Here is a 21819-nt window from a genome sequence, read left to right on the forward strand (position 1 = left end):
ATGGGCTTTATTATACACTTTTATATTACTTTTGGGACTAACCTATTAACCGGAGGCCCAGCCGAGATTTGTTGTTTTATGCCTATTTTAGTGTTTCGAGGAAAAGGAATATCAGACGGAGTCGAAACGAAACGAAATCAACTGGAGAAGTTATTTTTGGAAGGAAAGCCACCCGATGGACTTGGAGTGCACGTCAGGGAAGAAGGGAGGTGCCCACGAGGGTGGGGGCGCGCCCCCTGCCTCATGGCCCCCTCCTTCGGTCCACCGACGTACTTCTTGCACCCATATATACCTATGTACCCTAAAACTTCCAGACAGAACATAGATCGGGAGTTCCGCCGCCGCAAGCCTCTGTAGCCACCAAAAACCAATCGGGACCTTGTTCCGGCACCCTGCCGGAGGGGGATCCCATCACCGGAGGCCATCTTCATCATCCCGGCGCTATCCATGACGAGGAGGGAGTAGTTCACCCTTGGGGCTGAGGGTATGTACCAGTAGCTATGTGTTTGATCTCTCTCTCTCTCTCTTTCTCGTGTTCTCTCTCGTGTTCCTCTATGGCACGATCTTGATGTATCCCGAGCTTTGCTATTGTAGTTGGATCTTATGATGTTTCTCCCCCTCTACTCTCTTGTGATGAATTGAGTTTTCCCCTTTGAAGTTATCTTATCGGATTGAGTCTTTATGAGAACATTAGATGTATGTCTTGCCGTGATTATCTATGGTGACAATGGGATATCATGTGCCACTTGATGTATGTTTTGGTGACCAACTTGCGGGTTCCACCCATGAACCTATGCATAGGGGTTGGCACACGTTCTTGACTCTCCGGTAGTAGCTTTGGGGCACTCTTTGAACTACTTTTATGTTGGTTGGATGAATCTGAGATTGTGTGATGCATATCGTATAATCATGCCCACGGATACTTGAGGTGACAATGGAGTATCTAGGTGACATTAGGGTTTTGGTTGATTTGTGTCTTAAGGTGTTATTCTTGTACGAACTCTTTTATAGATCGATCCGAAAGAATAGCTTTGTGGTGGTTTCGTACCCGACCATAATCTCTATGTTTGTTCTCCGCTATTAGTGGCTTTGGAGTGACTCTTTGTTGCATGTTGAGGGCTTGTCATATGTTCTATCTATGTTATTATTGTTGAGAGAACTTGCACTAGTGAAAGTATGAACCCTAGGCCTTGTTTCCTACCATTGCAATACTGTTTACGCTCACTTTTATCATTAGTTACCTTGCTGTTTTTATTATTTCAGATTACAAATATCTATATCTACTATCTATTTTGCACTTGTATCTTCATCTCTTCGCCGAACTAGTGCACCTATACAATTTACCATTGTATTGGGTGTGTTGGGGACACAAGAGACTCTTTGTTATTTGGTTGCAGGGTTGTTTGAGAGATACCATCTTCATCCTACGCCTCCTACAGATTGATAAACCTTAGGTCATACACTTGAGGGAAATTTGCTACCGTCCTACAAACCTGTGCACTTGCAGGCCCAACAACGTCTACAAGAAGAAGGTTGTATAGTAGACATCAAGCTCTTTTCTGGCGCCGTTGCCGGGGAGGTTAGCGCTTGAAGGTATATCTTTAGATCTTGCAATCGAATCTTTTCGTTTCTTGTTTTATCACTAGTTTAGTTTATAAAAGAAAATTACAAAAAAATGGAGTTGAGTTTGTCTCATACGCTTCACCTTTTTAATATCTTTCATGAGTATGATGGAAAGGATAATTGTGCTCAAGTGCTAGAAGAAGAAATCTATAGAATGTTTGGTACTAAATCTTTGAATGATGAGCATGATTGCAATGTTGTTAGTATGAATTCTTTGAATATCCATGATGCTAATGTTATGCAAAGCCACAAGCTTGGGGAAGCTATGTTTTATGGAGATGATATTTTTTGTCCCCCAAGCTTTGATGAGCAAATTTACTATGATGAAAGCATGCCTCCTATTTATGATGATTATTGTGATGATACGTATGCTATAAAGAAGAAGTTTGCTTATGTGGAGAGTAGAAAATTTTCTGTGCTTGTAGATCATGAAAATAATGCTTTAGGTGCTGGTTATATTGTTGAATTCATTCATGATGCTACTGAAAATTATTATGAGAGAGGAACATATGCTTGTAGGAGTTGCAATAATGTCAAGTTTCCTCTCTATGTGCTTAAAGTTTTGAAGCTATGCTTGTTTTACCTTCCTATGCTTGTTGATTATTGTTCCCGTAAGTTGTTTGCTCACAAAATCCCTATGCATAGGAAGTGGGTTAGGCTTAAATGTGCTAGTCATATTCTTCATGATGCTCCAGTTATGTTTCAATTCTTATCTTTTATGTGAGCATCATTGTCATCATCATGCCTAGCTAAAAGGCATTAAAGAAAAGCGCTTGTTGGGAGACAACCCAATATTTACCCTTACTGTTTTTGTGTGTCCACATGATTATTCTACTGTAGTGATCATGTTTTATAGCTTTTGTTTCAATAAAGTGCCAAGTAGAACCTTTGGGAAGACTTGGGTGAAGTTTATGTGATCTTGCTGTGAAAAACAGAAACTTTAGCGCTCACGAGATTAGCTGCCATTTTTTACTGGAGAGGGCTTTTAGGTTGATTCTTTTTGAAGATGATTAATAGACAAATTTCTCAGGTCCAGCAATTTATATCATAATTTTTAGGGTTCTAGAAGTATACGTTTTATACAGATTACTACAGACTTTTCTGTTTTTGACAGATTCTGTTTTCTATGTGTTGTTTGCTTATTTTGATGAATCTATGAGTAGTATCGGAGGGTATGAACCATAGATAAGTTGAAGTACAGTAGATATTACACCAATACGAATTTAGAATGAGTTCATTACAGTACCTAAGTGGTGGTTTTATTTTCTTATACTAACGGAGCTTACGAGTTTTGTTTTGAGTTTTGTGTGGTTGAAGTTTTCAAGTTTTGGGTAAAGATTCGATGGACTATGGAATAAGGAGTGGCAGTAGCCTAAGCTTGGGGATGCCCAAGGCACCCCAAGGTAATATTCAAGGACAACCAAGCAACTAAGCTTGGGGATGCCCCGGAAGGCATCCCCTCTTTCGTCTTCGTTCATCGGTAACTTTACTTGGAGCTATATTTTTATTCACCACATAATATGTGTTTTGCTTGGAGCGTCATTTTATTTTGTTAGTTTTTTCTTGCTGTTAGTTAGAATTGTATTTTGCCTCTTTAGTTTCAATAAAAAAGTCAAGGATAGCCTTTGGCATGCTTATTTTGCTAGTTTGCATGTTGCTGTTTGAAAACAGAAAGTTTACCGCTGTTGCAAAAATTCCCTAGAAAAATCAGAGAATGGTCTAATGTTGAATCTTTTTGCGTATTGAGCTCTGATAAATTTATTACAGTGGGAATTTTAGTTCATAATTTTTGGAGTCAGGGAAGTATTGATACTCTTGCATTCTTTACAGACTGTACTGTTTTGACAGATTGCTGTTATGTTTGCGTTGTTTGCATATGTTTGCTTGTTTAATGATTCTATTTGATGATAGGAGTATCAAATATGCAGAGGCATTTAGTATTCAATGTTGAATAATAATTTAAGTGATTTGTTACAGTAGAATATGATAAGGTTTTGCATTGGTTTATACTAACCTATCTCACGAGTTCTTGTTGAGTTTGTTGTGAATGAAGCTTTTGATAAAAAGAAGAGAAATCATGATATGAGAGGAATTAAGGAGACACAAAAGTTCAAGATTGGGGATGCCCAAGGCACCCCAAGACAATATTTCAATAAGTCTCAAGCATCTAAGCTTGGGGATGCCCCGGTAGGCATCCCACCTTTCTTCTTCAACAACTATCGGTTAGTATCGGTTGAGCCTAAGTTTTTGCTTCTTCACATGAGTTGTGCTATCCTTGCAATGTCATTTTATTTTGTTTTTCTTGCTGCTTGAATACAATACCAGGATCTGAAATTCTTTAATGAGAGATAGTCCTTGCATAGTTGCATAATTATTTAGCTACTCATTGATCTTCACTTATATCTTTTTGGAGTAGTTTTTCATTTATTCGTGTGCTTCACTTATATCCTATGAGTAAATGGTTGAATGAGTTGAATGTCATAAATCTGAATTTATATATGTTTCATTTTCTTATCCCATAGGGAGTAATGACTTCACATCTAAGAAGTAGAGGTTGTAAATTTATTGATGGTTAGCAAGCATTGTATTAGTCATTTGAACAATTCATGAAAGAATATTGAAGGAAGAGAGACTTCACATATAAATATATTATCATAGACATCTTTTATAATTGTGAGCACTCATTATGTATGACATGCTAAAGAGTTGATGTTGGAGAAGGAAGACAACGTAATGGGTTATGTTTTCTCGCATCTCAGTTAAAGTATATTGTCATGGATCATTCAAACATGTTGAGCTTGCCTTTCTCCCCTTGCTAGCCTAAATATCTGTACTAAGCGAGAATACTGCTTGTGCATCCAATATCCTTAAACCCAGTTTTTGCCATGAGTGTCCACGATACCTACCTATATGCGGTATTTACATGTCATTCCAAGTAAATTTGCATGTGCCAAACTCTAAACCTTCAAATTATAATCTGTTTTGTATGCCCGAATTGCTCATGTAGCAACTAGGGGCCGTCAGTGTCTTCCATGCTAGGTGGGTTATTCTCAAGAGGAGTGGACTCCGCTCCTCATTCACGAGAAAGTAGTGGTAACCAGGATGCCCAGTCCCATGATCAAAAAGATCAAAATCAAATCAAAATAATTAAATAAAACTCCCCCAGGATTGTTGTTAGTTGGAGGCACTCGTTGTTTCGAGCAAGCCATGGATTGATGCTTGTTGGTGGTTGGGGGAGTATAAACTTTTACCATTCTGCGTGGGAACCGCCTATAATGTATGTAGTATGGAAGATATTGGGAACTCTTGGTTGTTATGTTGACATTGAGATCATACATCTCAAAATTATTTATCTCTATTTTAAAGATCGAGCTCTGGCACCTCTGCAAATCCCTGCTTCCCTCTGTGAAGGGCCTATCTTTTACTTTTATGCAAGAGTGAAGGTGATCTTCACCTTTCCCTTTTTCATTTTATCCTTTGGCAAGCACTTTGTGTTAGGGTGATCCTAATATATATATCCAATTAGATGTACATTAGCATGAACTATTATTGTTGACATCACCCAAAGGTGAATACATTTGGAGGCAACATTATAAGCCCCAATCTTTCTCTGTGTCTGATTAAAACTTCATAACCACAAGTATTGCATGAGTGTTAGCAATTGTAGAAGACTATATGATAGTTGAGTATGTGGAGTTTGCTATTCCTGAAAATAAGATGAATTGCAATTGTTTTGATGACTAAGAATGAAGTTTGCTAGTTTTCAAGAAGGTTTATGGTCTATGCTTTAACATGTGAATTGCTTGTTACTAGTTCGTGAAAAGTTTTATGAGATGAACTACTGTTATGACATATTATCATGCTAGAAAAGGCGATTGCAATTATCATTGATCAAATATGTGCACCTCTAGCATCACACTTCATAAATTCTTCCTTTATCATTTACCTACTCGAGGACGAGTAGGAATTAAGCTTGGGGATGCTGATACGTCTCCAACGTATCTATAATTTATGAAGCATTCATGCTATATTACTATGTGTTTTGAATGATTATGGGCTTTATTATACAGTTTTATATTACTTTTGGGACTAACCTATTAACTGGAGGCCCAGCCCAGATTTGCTGTTTTATGCCTATTTTAGTGTTTCGAGGAAAAGGAATATCAGACGGAGTCGAAATGGAACGAAATCAACTGGAGAAGTTATTTTTTGAAGGAAAGCCACCCGATGGACTTGGAGTGCACGTCAGGGAAGAAGGGAGGTGCCCAGGAGGGTGGGGGGCGTGCCCACCTCCCTGGGGCGCGCCCCCTGCCTCGTGGCCCCCCCTTCGGTCCACCGACGTACTTCTTGCACCCATATATACCTACGTACCCTAAAACTTCCAGAACAGAACATAGATCCGGAGTTCCGCCGCCGCAAGCCTCTGTAGCCACCAAAAACCAATCGGGACCCTGTTCCGGCACCCTGCCAGAGGGGGATCCCATCACCGGAGGCCATCTTCATCATCCCGGCGCTATCCATGACGAGGAGGGAGTAGTTCACCCTCGGGGATGAGGGTATGTAGCAGTAGCTATGTGTTTGATCTCTCTCTCTCTCTCTCTCTCTCTCTCTCTCTCTCTCTCTCTCTCTCTCTCTCGTGTTCTCTCTCGTGTTCCTCTATGACACGATCTTGATGTATCCCGAGCTTTGCTATTGTAGTTGGATCTTATGATGTTTCTCCCCCTCTACTCTCTTGTGATGAATTGAGTTTTCCCCTTTGAAGTTATCTTATCGGATTGAGTCTTTATGAGAACACTAGATGTATGTCTTGCCGTGATTATCTGTGGTGACAATGGGATATCATGTGCCACTTGATGTATGTTTTGGTGACCAACTTGCGGGTTCCACCCATGAACCTATGCATAGGGGTTGGCACACGTTCTTGACTCTCCGGTAGTAGCTTTGGGGCACTCTTTGAACTACTTTTATGTTGGTTGGATGAATCTGAGATTGTGTGATGCATATCGTATAATCATGCCCACGGATACTTGAGGTGACAATGGAGTATCTAGGTGACATTAGGGTTTTGGTTGATTTGTGTCTTAAGGTGTTATTCTAGTACAAACTCTTTTATAGATCGATCCGAAAGAATAGCTTTGTGGTGGTTTCGTACCCGACCATAATCTCTATGTTTGTTCTCCGCTATTAGTGGCTTTGGAGTGACTCTTTGTTGCATGTTGAGGGCTTGTCATATGTTCTATCTATGTTATTATTGTTGAGAGAACTTGCACTAGTGAAAGTATGAACCCTAGGCCTTGTTTCCTATCATTGCAATACCATTTACGCTCACTTTTATCATTAGTTACCTTGCTGTTTTTATTATTTCAGATTACAAATATCTATATCTACTATCTATTTTGCACTTGTATCTTCATCTCTTCGCCGAACTAGTGCACCTATACAATTTACCATTGTATTGGGTGTGTTGGGGACACAAGAGACTCTTTGTTATTTGGTTGCAGGGTTGTTTGAGAGAGACCATCTTCATCCTACGCCTCCTACGGATTGATAAACCTTAGGTCATCCACTTGAGGGAAATTTGCTACTGTCCTACAAACATGTGCACTTGTAGGCCCAACAACGTCTACAAGAAGAAGGTTGTATAGTAGACATCAATACCTGACACCTTACCATCGTCGGAACCCCAATCTTTAGAGTTGCATTTAATTCTTTCCAATAAGTCCCATTTGAAATCAATAATCCTCAGCATATAAGAACCAGTACAGGAAGTATCGAGCAGGTTGCGATTATCAAGAGAAATCCGAGCATAAATTTTTTGAATAATCATTTCCCGAGAGAGCTCATGATTGGGGCATGAATATAACATTGACTTAAGCCTCCCCCAAGCTTGAGCGATGCTTTCTCCTTCGTGAGGCCAGAAATTATATATGTAATTACGATCACGATGAACAAGATGCATAGGATAGAACTTCTGGTGAAATTCCAACTTCAATCGCTTATAATTCCAAGATCACGTATCATCACATAGCCTAAACCATGTCAATGCATCTCCCTTCAAAGATAAAGGGAAGACCTTCCTTTTGACAACATCATCGGGGATACCTGCAAGCTTAAATAATCCACAAACTTCATCCACAAAGATAAGGTGTAAATCGGGATGCAACATTCCATCTCCTGCAAATGGATTAGTTAGCAGTTTCTCTATCATACCCGAAGGAATCTCAAAATAAACATTTTCATAAAGTTCAGTAGGTTGAGGAGCAACTCTTTGCTCTACTGGTCAGGGCGAAGATGCCCCGAACAAGCCCCTCAAAGGATTAGTTTCCATAGTAACAAGTAACAAAAAATTTCAGCACACTATATAAATGTTTCCTTACCAAGTTCCACTCACCAAAAGCGCTACACTCCCCGGCAACGGCGCCAGAAAAGAGTCTTGATGACCCACAAGTGTAGGGGATCTATCGTAGTCCTTTCGATAAGTAAGAGTATCGAACCCAACGAGGAGCAGAAGGAAATGATAAGCGGTTTTCAATAAGGTTTTCTGCAAGCACTGAAATTGTAGGTGATAGATAGTTTTGTGATAAGATAAATAGTAACGAGTAAAAAGTAAACAAAGTAAATAAAGTGCAGCAAGGTGGCCCAATCCTTTATGTAGCAAAGGATAAGCCTGGACAATTTCTAATAATGACAAAGGAGCTCCCGAGGACACGTGGGAATTATCGTCAAGCTAGTTTTCGTCACGTTCATATGATTCACGTTCGGTACTTTGATAATTTCATATGTGGGTGGACCGGTGCTTGGGTACTGCCCTTACTTGGACAAGCATCCCACTTATGATTAACCCCTATTGCAAGCATCTGCATCTACAACAAAAGTATTAAGGTAAACCTAACCATAGCATGAAACATGTGGATCCAAATCAGCCCCTAACGAAGCAACACATAAACTAGGGTTAAGCTTCTGTCACTCTAGCAACCCATCATCTACTTATTACTTCCCTATGCCTTCCTCTAGGCCCAAATAATGGTGAAGTGTCATGTAGTCGACGTTCACATGACACTATTAGAGGAAAGACAACACACATCTTATCAAAATATCGAACGAATACCAAATTCACATGACTACTAATAGCAAGACTTCACCCATGTCCTCAGGAACAAACGTAACTACTCACAAAGCATATTCATGTTCATAATCAGAGGTGTAATAATATGCATTAAGGATCTGAACATATGATCTTCCACCAAGTAAACCAATAAGTATCAACTACAAGGAGTAATCAACACTACTAGCAACCCACAGGTACCGATTTGTGGTTTTGGATACAAGATTGGATACAAGAGATGAACTAGGGTTTGAGAGGAGATGGTGATGGTGAAGATGTTGATAGAGATTGACCCCCTCCTGATGAGAGGATCGTTGGTGATGATTTCCCCTCCCGGAGGGAAGTGTGCCCGGCAGAACAGCTCTGCTAGAGCCCTAGATTGATTCCGCCAAGGTTCCGCCTCATGGCGGTGGAGTTTCGTCCCGTAAGCTTGCCCACGATTTTTCCCCACAGTAAAAGCCTTCATATAGCGGAAGATGGACATCGGAGGGCCACCAGGGGGGCCCAGTAGAGGGGGCGCGCCCCCCACCCTCCTGGACAGGGTGTGGGCCCCCTGATGTATTTCTTTCGCTCAATAATTCTTAATAAATCCAAAAACATTTTTCGTGGAGTTTTAGGACTTTTGGAGCAATGCAGAATAGGTTTCCAATGTTTGCTCATTTTCCAGCCAGAATTCCAGCTGTCGGCATTCCCCCTCTTCATGGTAAACCTTGTAAAATAAGAGAGAATAGCCATAAGTATTGAGATATAATGTGTAATAACAGCCCATAATGCAATAAATATTGACATAAAAGCATGATGCAAAATGGACGTATCAGTCTCTGCACCTCCATCCATAAGCAGTAGCGTAGTTTTTGCAACTGGCCTATACACCTGATTTGGAGCCTCCTTGCGTTTATGATGCTGCTTGTCTTTACACGTGAGTTCACCTCCTCTCCAGCTTCTTTGGCAGTGCTCGAATTTTTAGTCTTGCTACTTGCATTATGCTCCCTGGAGGATTCTCTGAAGACGCCGGCTTCCTGTAGTCCTCGGGCGCTCTCAGTATCCAAACGGAAGGTCACCATTCACATCTCGGGACCCCGGTGTTGGGCAATAGAGATCTGAGTGACCCAACTTGCCACAGGAGAAACATAAATAGGGAACTTGTTCATATTGAATATCATACATGTCCACCTTCTTCCTCCTGGCAGAATCAATGAGGATCCATCTCCTAAGTGGTTTCTCAACGTCAATTGAAATTCGTGCTCGCAGAAAACCAACATTATGATCAAACACAATAGACTGGGCATACTTATCCATCTGCTTAGCTATGGGCAACCACCAAGATTCATCTCTAAGGTTATATGGTAGATTAACAACCCTAGCCCAGATTTGCATACGATCGAATTTGACCTCGTCTGGCCGCATGCTTTCATCAAACCCCGCTAACACCACGGCGTTTTTGTTAATGTGCCACAGTGATCCACCCTAGACTCGATCTCTATCACATTTATTCTCAAATTCAGCAACAAACATATTGACACCAACTGATCTGAACTTTAGTCCCCATGGGTTGCCCCACGCCGGTCGGAGCGCATTGGTGATAGTCTGGATGGGGAAGTGATTTCTGTGCAGAACCTTACCCGCCAATAGCCACTTCACCGGCCCGCCATCTACCCGATCGTCGATCACCAGGGGAGTTGCTTCTTCTTCTGATATATCAAGTTTGCCCAAAGCTTCCTCTAGTTTCTTCTTGGCCTCCCGACCTCTTTGCTCGTCATCTTCCCTCCCGCCCCCATAAAGGCGTTGGCAGCAGCCACCGGCCCGCGCTTGCAGGCACGTACGATCAGCCCCGGCGACGGATCTCCGGGCAGAACCCTGGTTTCCACGGTCAAAAACCTAATCGCCTGAGCGCCGCTAGAGCGTTTTAGGGTTTTGGGGAAAAAACACACTCGTACTCCGTTTACTTGTTCGTCTTTTTTTGTGAAAGCTACAACACGTCACATTGTCAGGAAAGAACAAGCTATGTACGTACATCCAAAGTACAATGAAGCCCCTTAGAAAAAACAGAGCACAACATGTGTTTTCCTTTTACAAGTTAATTAATTAACAAGGCGATAGGTGTTTTCCAAACTATGTAAGTCTTAGTTTGAATATTGAACAAGTCGTGTCAAGGTTCTAGGCTACCAAACGAGCTCTATAAACTCTAAACGGAGATAAGAATTGTATAGTCTAAGTATCAAAATAAATTATTATTCTCTTAGAAGATAAGAACTAACTAAACAACAACCATCTGAAAGTCCAACAAAACTTAGTCACAATCGATTAGACGACCTATCTTCGTCTTCAACCTTCAGGTCAACTTCCATCCATTGTCCTATCAGGCCAACTCTAACTTGGTTCATCAAATCGCCCCTAAATGTCTAGATCACACAGCCCGAACACTTTTGCCTATTCAACGTCGTGCATCAAACGTCTGCGACCCTGTCTGGATGTCCAAAGTCTCTCAAACCGGAAGCAAACTTGTGGGAGATTTGGAGGAGTCCAGACATGCCCATGTCGGACTCTGACACACCTGGTCCACCCAAAACCCTTCTTATCTCCACTTCCCCCACTTCGCCCCTCCCCTCTGTATTGCACCCACCGGTTGTCGCTGCTCCACCCAGGCGCATTGTACTTCACCGTTGTTGCATGTCGGATCCGGCCGCATCCCACGCATCGTTCTCCTCTTCTAACATTGTCCCTCATAGACACCACGCCCAGCAAGTGTTCGACCAAATGCCATTGAGAATAATTTTTTACATTCTAGTTGTTTACCATGAAGTAAGCACGATGGCAGGCTACTCGGTGAGGGAGGATGAATTGTTGTATGATGTATGGTTGGCCACAAGTGCGGAGTTTGTAGGCATGAAGCAAAAGGGCACGATGTTTGGGCAAAATATTCATTGGTTTCATGAGCACAAGCACTGTGTGCCTTACAATTTGATGTGATCCATGATTGCAATGCAAAGTCGCTACTCCATCGATGGTACACCATTCAAAGCGCCATCATGAAGTACTATGGTGCGATTGTACAAGTGGAAAGAAGGTGGCGAAATGGTGTGCCACTCATATAGCAAGTAAGTTTTGCTTCTTGTTACTTAATGTGTCATCAATTCATTGATTTACTCAATGTTGCAACTTGTTGATCATGTCATCATATAGTCCGGATGCGCATGCACGTTGTACAAAGGATGAAGGGCAAGTCATTCACATTGACGCATTGTTGGATGAAGCTCAATAGTCAAAGCAATGGGATAAACAAGAGGTGTCTATGAAGTTCAAACTCACGGAGATGAAGCTTGAGACGAAGGCAGCTTTCAAGGAGTATGTTTGAATTTGGGATCAATGAATTTAAAAACTTTTTGAACATCCGGCGCTTTAGGATTTAAATGTATGGTTGAATTGGTATTGATTGATGATTCAAAGTGATGATGCATGGCAGACATTTTGTTTAGTTTTATTCTATTTTTCTTTTGGAGAAAAGACATACATTTGGTGCGGTGGGTTGGATGCATTCCTTGACCGCTGTCCGTGGACACATGTGTACATGTATGTGTCCGCGGACATTTGGTGTCGTCCGTTAGTTGAATGATGTTGGAGTTGCCCTTACCTATCCAAACCGGTTGTTGAGGGGGGCTGATTTTTTGCCCTAGATATCTTTGTGCTTTGATAATTAGCCCCTATTTTCATTGTCATTGATGACTGATCCTATGCTACACCTTTGCCAGAAACTTGAGTTTCCCCTGACAAGATGTACCCACTATAAAATGTCCAAAATGCTACTGCCCTGCTGAGCCTCGGCTCGAACAAGACCATCTCTCACCGACAATATTATCTCTTGATGTCATGGCTTGTATTGTTATGCAGGAAGGGATTGTAGGACAAGAAATGCAAATGTTGGGTGGAAGGGAGCATAGACAAGGCGGAGAGGAGGTGTGGGGATCCCAGCAAGCAGAGTAGAGGTAGCAGCGGCGGCTGGGAAGGGGATCTCAACGTGGAAGACCTGAGCCGGAGCCATAGGTCCCGCCACCATTGCTGCTCTGGCACAGGTGGATGTGCCTCTACCCACATCGTCCTTGTTGCTCACCCGACTGAAGGAGCGGCCCACATGTCATCGTTGTCATTGAGCATGAGGATGGTGAGGTCGATGATCCCATGTGAGCATGTAAAATTTGGACCTCCCCAAGCAGGGTGCTAGAGGAGGGCGAAGAAGTACAGATGAGAAGGCGGCACTACGCACGATGGTCGGGCTCGACGTGCAATGACCGGTTTGCTCATATGGCGACTTTCTATTTGTTCAGCCTCCTCCTGGGCATGCCATGCGAGGTGTTCTCGGCGATCTTTAACCCGGTGCATGGTTCGTAGCTTGGGTAGATGAGTTCATCAGGAGTCGACGGCAAGGCCGGTCCTGAGATTTCGGGGGCCCAGGGCAACACAACACGGAGGGGCCATGAAGCCACATAAACATATGCATATTTATTTTTCTATTTCAACTGCAAATAAATATTTGGTACACTATTGATTTGTGGTGTCTTGTCTTCTTGAGTATTAAACTGGGGTCACAAACATTCACAGTTCTAGTTGATCGATCCTGTAAATCTACATATATATATTTTTCTATTAGGTAAATTAGTAACACTTACATGCCTACTCAAATTTTATCTTCCTAAAGTTTTCACTAGTTGTTCTTGAACAAGAACTAAAGCTAACTCCTGGGAATTCCTAGCAGTAGAAATATTGTTTTTTGCGGGGAATCGGTAGAACACTTGTATCCGCTCTAATAAAATGCTAACAACTCATGTTGGACTCAATCAACTCATATGCCCATTTTTTCCTCATTATCAGATGCATTCTTTCTTGATAGCATCTTGTGAAATAAATAGCAATATTGCTAAATAACACACAACATATGATGCAAGAAATTAAGGGCGCTGCTAATTAGAAAGAAGTGCTATGAAAGGCATGGGACAAGGTACCTGGATGGCTAGAAAATTAGTAATCGCAAGATTTTGCTGATGCATACGAGGTTCACGAACAAAAGGCGAAGTTTCTCTTTTCTAATCCCAATCAATACAAGAAATAGGAGTGAGAAAGAGATATGTACGAGGATCTTTAGGAAACGAATGAATGATCTAACAAGAACATAGAAAGTGAAGGAAAGTGAAACTATGCGTTGAAGATAAGATTGATGAATCTGGAAACCGCATTACATAGTTCCACTAATGAGGCCCAGCAGCCGAAAATCATGATTAGACAAGCGGGCGGGGCGCCATCATCAATGGCATGGCCGATTTGTTGCCAATTGGGGAGGGAAAGTATAAGCCCAAAAGACTACATGACGTGCGATAAGCCGATAATTAATCGATGAGTTAATTTTTATTTCCTTTTGGAGAATCAATCGACAGGTTAAACATCACACACATATATATAGGAAACAAATGCATTGGGGGCCTAGGGCGCCCCCCCCCCCCTCAGGGTCGGCCCTGGCCGACGGCATAGGCACACCTTCTTGGGGAGAGGAGAAACAACAACCGCAGTTCAGAAGGTGTTAACCCTTACACCTTTGATGAGGAGATCACTAGAGATGGAGCTGAGCAGGTGGCCTCTAAGCGCCACCATAGGAGCAACATGGCCCTGATATTGGAAGACTACAGAAGCTCGTTTGAAGTGATGCTCTGTCGTCTATTGTTGTTGTACCCATGGCATGGCGGCCTCAAACACATTGCTTTGTGCAGTTGCCCGACTTGGAGGCGCCCGATGGTGAGAGGAGCAAAGCACAATGATTAGCAGGAAAGCACGACACGAAGAGCAACTAGTTGTGGTGGCGAGGACAACATCAATTGATTGATTTGGAGGACAATTTTGTCGTCTCTTCTCTACTATTAAAAGGCGAGTTGGTGTATGTAGTTCACTTTTTTTGTTTCATCCGTCATCCCCTTTACCTTTCGTCCTCTGACACGCCCCTCCTTTCATTCATGCAGGTTTGAGGATAAAAATGATTTGCAAAAAAGACTCATCCCTTTCCCTAGTGCCATGGTTGATCCCAAATACCTTTTCTCCCTGCGCTTCTCTTCTGTGCCGCCGCACACCATCTGCTCACTATCCATGATCACTGTCATCCCACGTCCTCCCCTAGCTGGCCACGACCACTGCGGCCAACACTCACCCCGGCTAGCCACACAACCCATGAATTGTGTGGGGTAGGCGGTGATTATTCCTGCAGTCAACTTGGTTCTAGATCGGTAGTAGTAAATTGAAAGTGAGGGAAGGATGGATTTATGAGAAGGTCGTGGAGATGGAGAACCTCTTGGCAACGGGGTTTGGAGGGTTGCGTGCAGGACACCTGTAGCACCTACCTCGAGGTCTTCTAAGAGAGTAGCCCCTCCCCGGTAGCTACCTCACTCTTGTGGACGTCCTGTGTGAGACGCCATCGAGGACGCGGGCCGGTTCATCACAACTCAGATTACAACTATAGCGCTACCTCTCTCCCCCGCTGTAGCAAATCTCCAACAACATGCTATCTTGTACACCCTTGCTTGCTCTATTCTTGTCAAATAAAAAGGTAAACAAAAGATCTTTTTATCGCAAATAATGAGATGATTTTGCTTCGATACATTTACATTGACAATGGTTTGTTCCTAAATGTGTAACTAGCTTTGTTCAATTTTTTGGTGAATGGTTGTGATACTGTGATTTATTTTCCACATGAGTATTTAACAAGCCCACGAATAAGTATTGTGGAATATCTGTACTTCTACATTGCAGTTCATTTTAAAATTATTTTCATTGCAGTCTTTACCATTGGTTGCACCCATCGTTTCCACCATGAACGAGATGCTACAAGAAAATACATATGAGGTTTCGCTATGAAATATTCCCTAATAATTAATCACTTACGTGAAAAAATTCTTCACCTAGGTAGAATCGGAGATGCTCTAAAACAAATTGAGAAATTCAATGCGCTTCTGATTTTTAATTTCCAATATTTATATTGTAGGTAACTGGATATTTTGTTTGGAGAGCTCTCTTCAAATGCTTGTTGAATGAATGTTGTCACTCCATTTTTACAATGAGGAAGCTTGTGGCTAAGAAGATCGATATGTAGCAGGAAAAGGGAAGGAGACGGTACATGAAGGGTGAGAACAATACATTTGTTTTCAATCAGTTTATATTATGTTCTATTCTTGCATGATGCCATTATGTCAATTGTCATGTCTTGTTGGGTTAGCTGCATTTACCGTAACAATATGATGACCTGAAAATAATTGATGAAACTACTAATCTGCAAAACGAGGAGAAAAGCAGGGTCATCCTAGAATGGCATCGGGAATGTGAAGTTGAGAGTTGAGACTTATGGATATCAGCTCATCCTTAAATAATTGAAGAGACCACAAATCTACAAAATGAGGAGGAACACTCACTTTGAACCAGTGACAGGCTGAACCATATTTTGATTGTTATACTAGTAGAAGTTGCACTTAATGGAAAACCATGGATGAGCTTGAATAAAGAAAAATACTATGAACCAGTGTGACATATGGTGTTTCGGTGAATAATCACAACTAGGATTTCAGTGCCCTTTTTCCTTAAGATTATCTAAACTGGACCAATATGAATGGTTTTTATCATTTATGCTTTAATGATAATATTTGTCGGTAGGTATATGCCCCATTAGCATCCATGTGCACATATAAGGTAGTACTTCTACGGTTGTTCATGATAGTTGTAGAGTGACACTAGCTCTAAAATAACAAGATAACGCCCCGTGCGTTACTGCGATATTTTTAGCAATTAACTTATCAAAAATAAAATTAGAATATACGAGAACAGTACCACATCACATTCAACCTAGAGGTACAGGGAGAGTGGATGCATGTTAAATTGTCTTCTGACATTCACGTTCAATTATTTATTGTTGAAAAAATATATTATGTGGAGGGCTTTCATGTTCTTTGATGATGTGAAGGGCTTGCATATGGTAGAAAGTGAAAAGTTGAATGGTCGCATGGGTGCTTGATGATTGTGGAGGGCGGGCATCTGGTGAAAAGTGAAAAGTTGATTGATTGCATATGCTTGATGACGTGGATGACTTGCATGTGCATTTAAATGAGAGGTGGCATGTGCGGGACATATGTGATGAGGTGGATATGATGTATGTTAAGATAAATAAGATAGTGGGGATGAACTTCTTAGGTATATAGGATTTGGTGAACTCTTCAGACAATAAAATCAATACATGTCTAAAAATAATTTGGCAATTCCTATGAGTTGAGTTGTCTTCATAATAAGGAAAGTACTGAATTTTTCCGGAATAAAGGGTTGGAGCCGAAGTGAGCAGTGCTTCTGTTGTGTTTGAGTATGTTATATTTGAGTAAATTTGTAATTATGGGTTGGACCAAGTGTGGGTGGCAGATGGATCTATGTATGACATGTGCTTGCTATGCATATGATTTATGTATGTGAATTGTGGTCCAAATGGTTTATCCAAACAAAATATTACAATGAAAAATATTTTAGTTCATTTTGACATCTTTAACGTGAATGCAATTTGATATTGTTTCAAAACAAAACAAGAGTGTTGGGTCGGGCTCATTGTGGTAGTTAAATGGTGGTCGGCAAAGACAGAGATGTTCATTCTTCTCATGAGGTGGTAAAAGAATTGAGGTACCTCTACATTGATGCCACAACATATACTATTTTTTCCACTCGGTGGCAACGTCCGGGTATTTAGCTAGTCAATTTAGTTGCGCTCGCTTCAGTGCTTATAGTCGTCGCTAGGTGGTCTACGGATTTGGATATAATTTTTATTATTTTTGATGTTCGTTGTATTGCCGTGATTAAGGATGAATAGATTGAAAGTCCCTCGTAAAAATAATAGTTACGCAATACAAAAATTGTGTGAACCAGGTAAAACGGCAAATCGTAAAGTTTCTAGCAAAGGCATGCAAAAGATAAATGACGATGAAAACCGTGGCGAAACCTATGGCAAATGATCAAATCCCACGGTCATTTCCACATTCACAACCGGCGCCATTACTACGTCACGTAGTTGCCCCGCCCTCACCCAAACCAAAGGCGATCATGTCGATGCCGTCATCCATCCCTCTAACCCCGCCACATCATGCAATCTCCCCCTGCGCATTAGTCCTTTCCCCTGTCACCTCCTCATGTACCACGGACCTTCTTCATCTCCTCCGTCGTCTTCGGCTCTCCGCTCCGCATCGTCGCAAATCACACGGTCGAGAGGTTGAGTGCGATTTTGCGCGATGGCAAAGCGGTAGAAGATTCATACTATTACTCCCTCTTTTTAGAAAATGAAGATACTATTACCTGACAGAAACAATACGTAGAAAGCAGGCAATCCGGGTGTTTTAGAAAGCCTGAAATTAAAAAGGAAAAACACGGCACAATAGAGTACCGTGCGGGCCACAGCGACCCAAAATAAAGAAGAAAAAATGGAAGCAAATCCCGTTAACCTTCGGCAGGCACCCTTTCCCATCAAGTCGCCGCCACGTGCTCACTGGCGCAACAACTCCCGGCTCCACCTCCGGCTGAGTCGTCCACTCAAAAACCAATCCCACCACCGTCTCCGCGTCCAGCGCGCTTACCAGATGCCACTCTCCTGCTTCGCCAGCGGTCGGGCCGACTCCTCCGCCGCCAAGGCCTCGTCGGCGACGTCCGTCTACTGGACGCACCTCGGCGCGATCAACCTGTCGTGGTCCCGTGCCGCGCTGGGCCTCGTCCTGACCGTCGACATCGGCCTCGCCGGCGCCGCCGCGCCCGCGCGGTTCGTGCTCCTGCCACTGCTCCCGTGGCGGCGGCGCGGGTCCAAGCGCTTCTCCGGCGCGTCCGGCCACTCCGTCGCCTTCTCGTGGGACCTCTCGCGCGCCCGCCTCGCGCCGCGCCGGCCGGAGCCGCTGTCCGGGTACTTCGTGCTTGTGTCAATCGACGGCGAGCTCGCCCTGGCCGCTGGAGACCTCCAGTCGTCGTTGCCTTCGCCGGCGGCGTCCGCGGGCCTTCTCCTCTCGCGCCGCGAGAACGCCTACCCTCCCGGATGCGGCGGCGCGTACACGACCACCGTAGCCGTCGCGGGCGAGGAGCACGAGGTGTCCGTCGCCGTGGAGGAGGCGGCCATGTGGGTGGCCGTGGACGGCAAGAGAGCCCTCCAGGTCCGCCGCCTCCGGTGGAAGTTCCGCGGCAGCGAGTGGCTCGAGCTCCCGCGCGGCGGCCGGTCCGTCCGCGTCACGTGGGATCTCCACGGCTGGCTCTTCGCCCCGGACGCCGCCGCCGTCTTCGTCCTCCGCTTCGACACTGACGGGGCGAACCCGGTGGACGACAACGACATCGAGGATGGAGACGTCGGCATGCACGCGTTAAGGCAGAACTCCTTCCGGAGCCGCCATGCCGACAGCAGCGGCGAGAGCGATATGAAGGGATCTTGGAGGCGCGGCCCGTTCAGGACGGGCTCCGACTCGTCCTCGACGGTGTCCGTGGCGTCGACATCCGCGGCGTCGTCGTTGGCCGGGAGCGTGGCGACCGTGGCCGAGTGGGTCACGGCGGAGGAGGCCGAGCTGCGGGACGGCGGCGGCGGGTTCTCTCTGATAATCTACCTCTGGAAGAAGCGGAGGCCGCGGTGATGCCTGCACGGCGTCCGTGCCTTAGCTCCGTCGCAGTTGCATTGGATTGCACGCACGAACTCATGCCTCGTGCATGCTGGATTGTTGATGTGATTTCTTTCCTTGTCGCCATGGATGAGAACTTCTGGAATGCAATTTTGGTCAATTCGTCATTTATTTATTTATTTTATTTTATTAAATGAAGGTCAAAGATTTGTTTCATCCATTAATTAAGAAGATAATTGTGCGGTTAGTTAACAGAAAACAGGTGAAAAACGCCACAATACGTTAAGGGGCACACAGGAGATAATCCATACAAACAGTATAAAGAAGGTCTCGTCGAGCTAGCACATTAATGTCACCGTCAACACTTCTTCGTGAGCAAGCGTTATCGCCGTCCCTTCTCCATTAGTAAGCGATTCCGACTTCACAACAGACAACCGTCAATCCAACCCACCCTGTAGAGGCCTAGAGGGTGCGTGAGAGAAGTCTATGCCAAGCACTCTGCCACTCGCGACAAGGGCAACACAGCTCTGACAAAGAGCTAGTACGAAGTAAAACTATGCAAAGGCCAACGCCATCAAAAATCACCGAACACACCACCTGATGCTTATCATCATCCCCACCGCTGCAGACCGAACCGACTACATCAACCATTGTCGTGACTCCGACATCGCTTACCCACATCATCGTTACCATCGCAGCCCCAACACCGTCATTACCGCCGGGGTCGGTGGAAGTTCGTCATTTATTCATATACACCGCGTGAATTCCTAGAGCAAAGTCACATTGTTAATCCACGAGTGAGTGGCGGTCAGATCCAGGACGAGGGGCTGTTCCTTTCGTACTCTTCCACTAGCACAAGTGTGATCAACTTGTGAGTCATCAGACCGCAAGTACGTACGTGTAGCTACAAACAGAAGCTTTTGGGGGAGCAGTCGCCGGCCACCTGGGGAAGCTGGCAAACCGTCTGAATCGGGAGAATTTTCTCCGTCTTCGGCTCGATCAGTGAGATTTTGAAGCGAACTCTGCGTGGGTCAGTGGGTGGGACGTGGATAGGGAGTGACGCTGGCTGAAAACCCGTCCGTGTGTACTACTGGTGGTCTGACCTTTTGGCGTTTGACCCGACCGTATAGAGTGAACGCACGATGCTTTGGGCGCCACTTTTCCGATCCTGGGACTATACTACTAGTGCTGGCACTAGCAGCCACCAGTCAGTGGTGTCGACGTCGCTGACCAAGTCCTTGTCGATTTTTTTTTTAAAAAAATCCGTCGCTGACTGACCGAGTCCGTTCAAATGGAAGGAGGCCGTTGGGCCCTGCCTCGCGTCTCGTTTCAATGCCTTGCGCGACGAATTTCCTCCGTTAACGCGTGGTGGGTTGGGCCCAATAGCGCTTGCTTCTCTTGCTCGTCTCGCTCCGCCACTTAGTTTTTTTTTCATCCCAATGATAAACGAAATCATTAATTGAGAGGTATTTCCTTTTAAAGATCACTTTCATTTTCCTATGTTATGACAAGTGTCCTTCCAAGCTGAAACTTTGTCAGGAGCAACAGGTGCGATCGCCCGCGACAGTCAAGGGAAGTTTATTGCTGCAACAACTTAATACATCCCTCAGGTTAGCACTGTTGACTCAGCGGAGACAACGGCAATCCATAATGGCCTATACTTAGCGGGAAAGATCGGATGCAAAAAGGTCCTAATTGGATCAGACAATAGCTTTGTGGTCGAATCAGTACAAAATCCGGATGCTCATGCTGGACTTGCTGCAGTTAGAGTGTAAGCAGGGGCGGATCCAGACTTAAAATTGCCCGGTGTCCAAATAGAAAAACACATGCCTACGTATCAAACAATTGAATGGGCTACATACTAAATCAATAAGTAAGTGCAAATTGCACCCGATGCCAGTGACACCGGCTAGCTGTACGTAGCTCCGCCCCTGAGTGTAAGCATCTAGCTTCGGATTTTGCTAACGTTGAATGCTCACATTGCTTCTGCGAGGTGAATGAGGTGGCACACAGATTAGCGCAAAAATCCTTTAGTGATAAATCTTCTATTTTATAGGAATCGTTTATCCCTGACTTTATTTCTCACTCCATTGTAAAATGACTTGGCTATTATTTAATGAATAAATTATTATTGGTTCAAAAAAAGTGGCACGCTGCATGTGTGCCACTTATTGCAACCTTTAAGTTTTTTAGATCCGTTTATTCAAAACATTTTATCTCGTAAACCATGCGTCCAGATCTCGATCCGTTTTCACTGTTCGATTCCTTGCATCGAGATCTTCAAAACAAGATCTCATGTTGATATGTTTTCACGAACTTTTATTTTCACAAAAAAGGATATAAAAAACACACCATGAGCATATTTTTTTCCCTTTTTGAAATCCGTTTCCGAGAGGCACGGCCGTGCCTCTCGCGGAAGGATTTTTTTTAAGAAATGCGTTTTTTCGT

At 43.6% G+C, this 21819-nt stretch overlaps 1 protein-coding gene across 1 annotated transcript; it reads left to right on the plus strand.

Moving 5' to 3' along the window:
* Positions 1-18167: 18167 nt before the first annotated feature.
* LOC119341740 lies at positions 18168-19523 on the plus strand. The gene has a single exon (XM_037613596.1). It carries the CDS (start codon positions 18205-18207, stop codon positions 19384-19386), a length of 1182 nt encoding a protein of 393 aa, XP_037469493.1. The 5' UTR covers positions 18168-18204; the 3' UTR covers positions 19387-19523.
* Positions 19524-21819: the final 2296 nt, after the last annotated feature.

Source organism: Triticum dicoccoides, chromosome 7B, assembly GCF_002162155.2.
Source record: "Triticum dicoccoides isolate Atlit2015 ecotype Zavitan chromosome 7B, WEW_v2.0, whole genome shotgun sequence".
Classification (NCBI taxonomy): Eukaryota; Viridiplantae; Streptophyta; class Magnoliopsida; order Poales; family Poaceae; genus Triticum; species Triticum dicoccoides.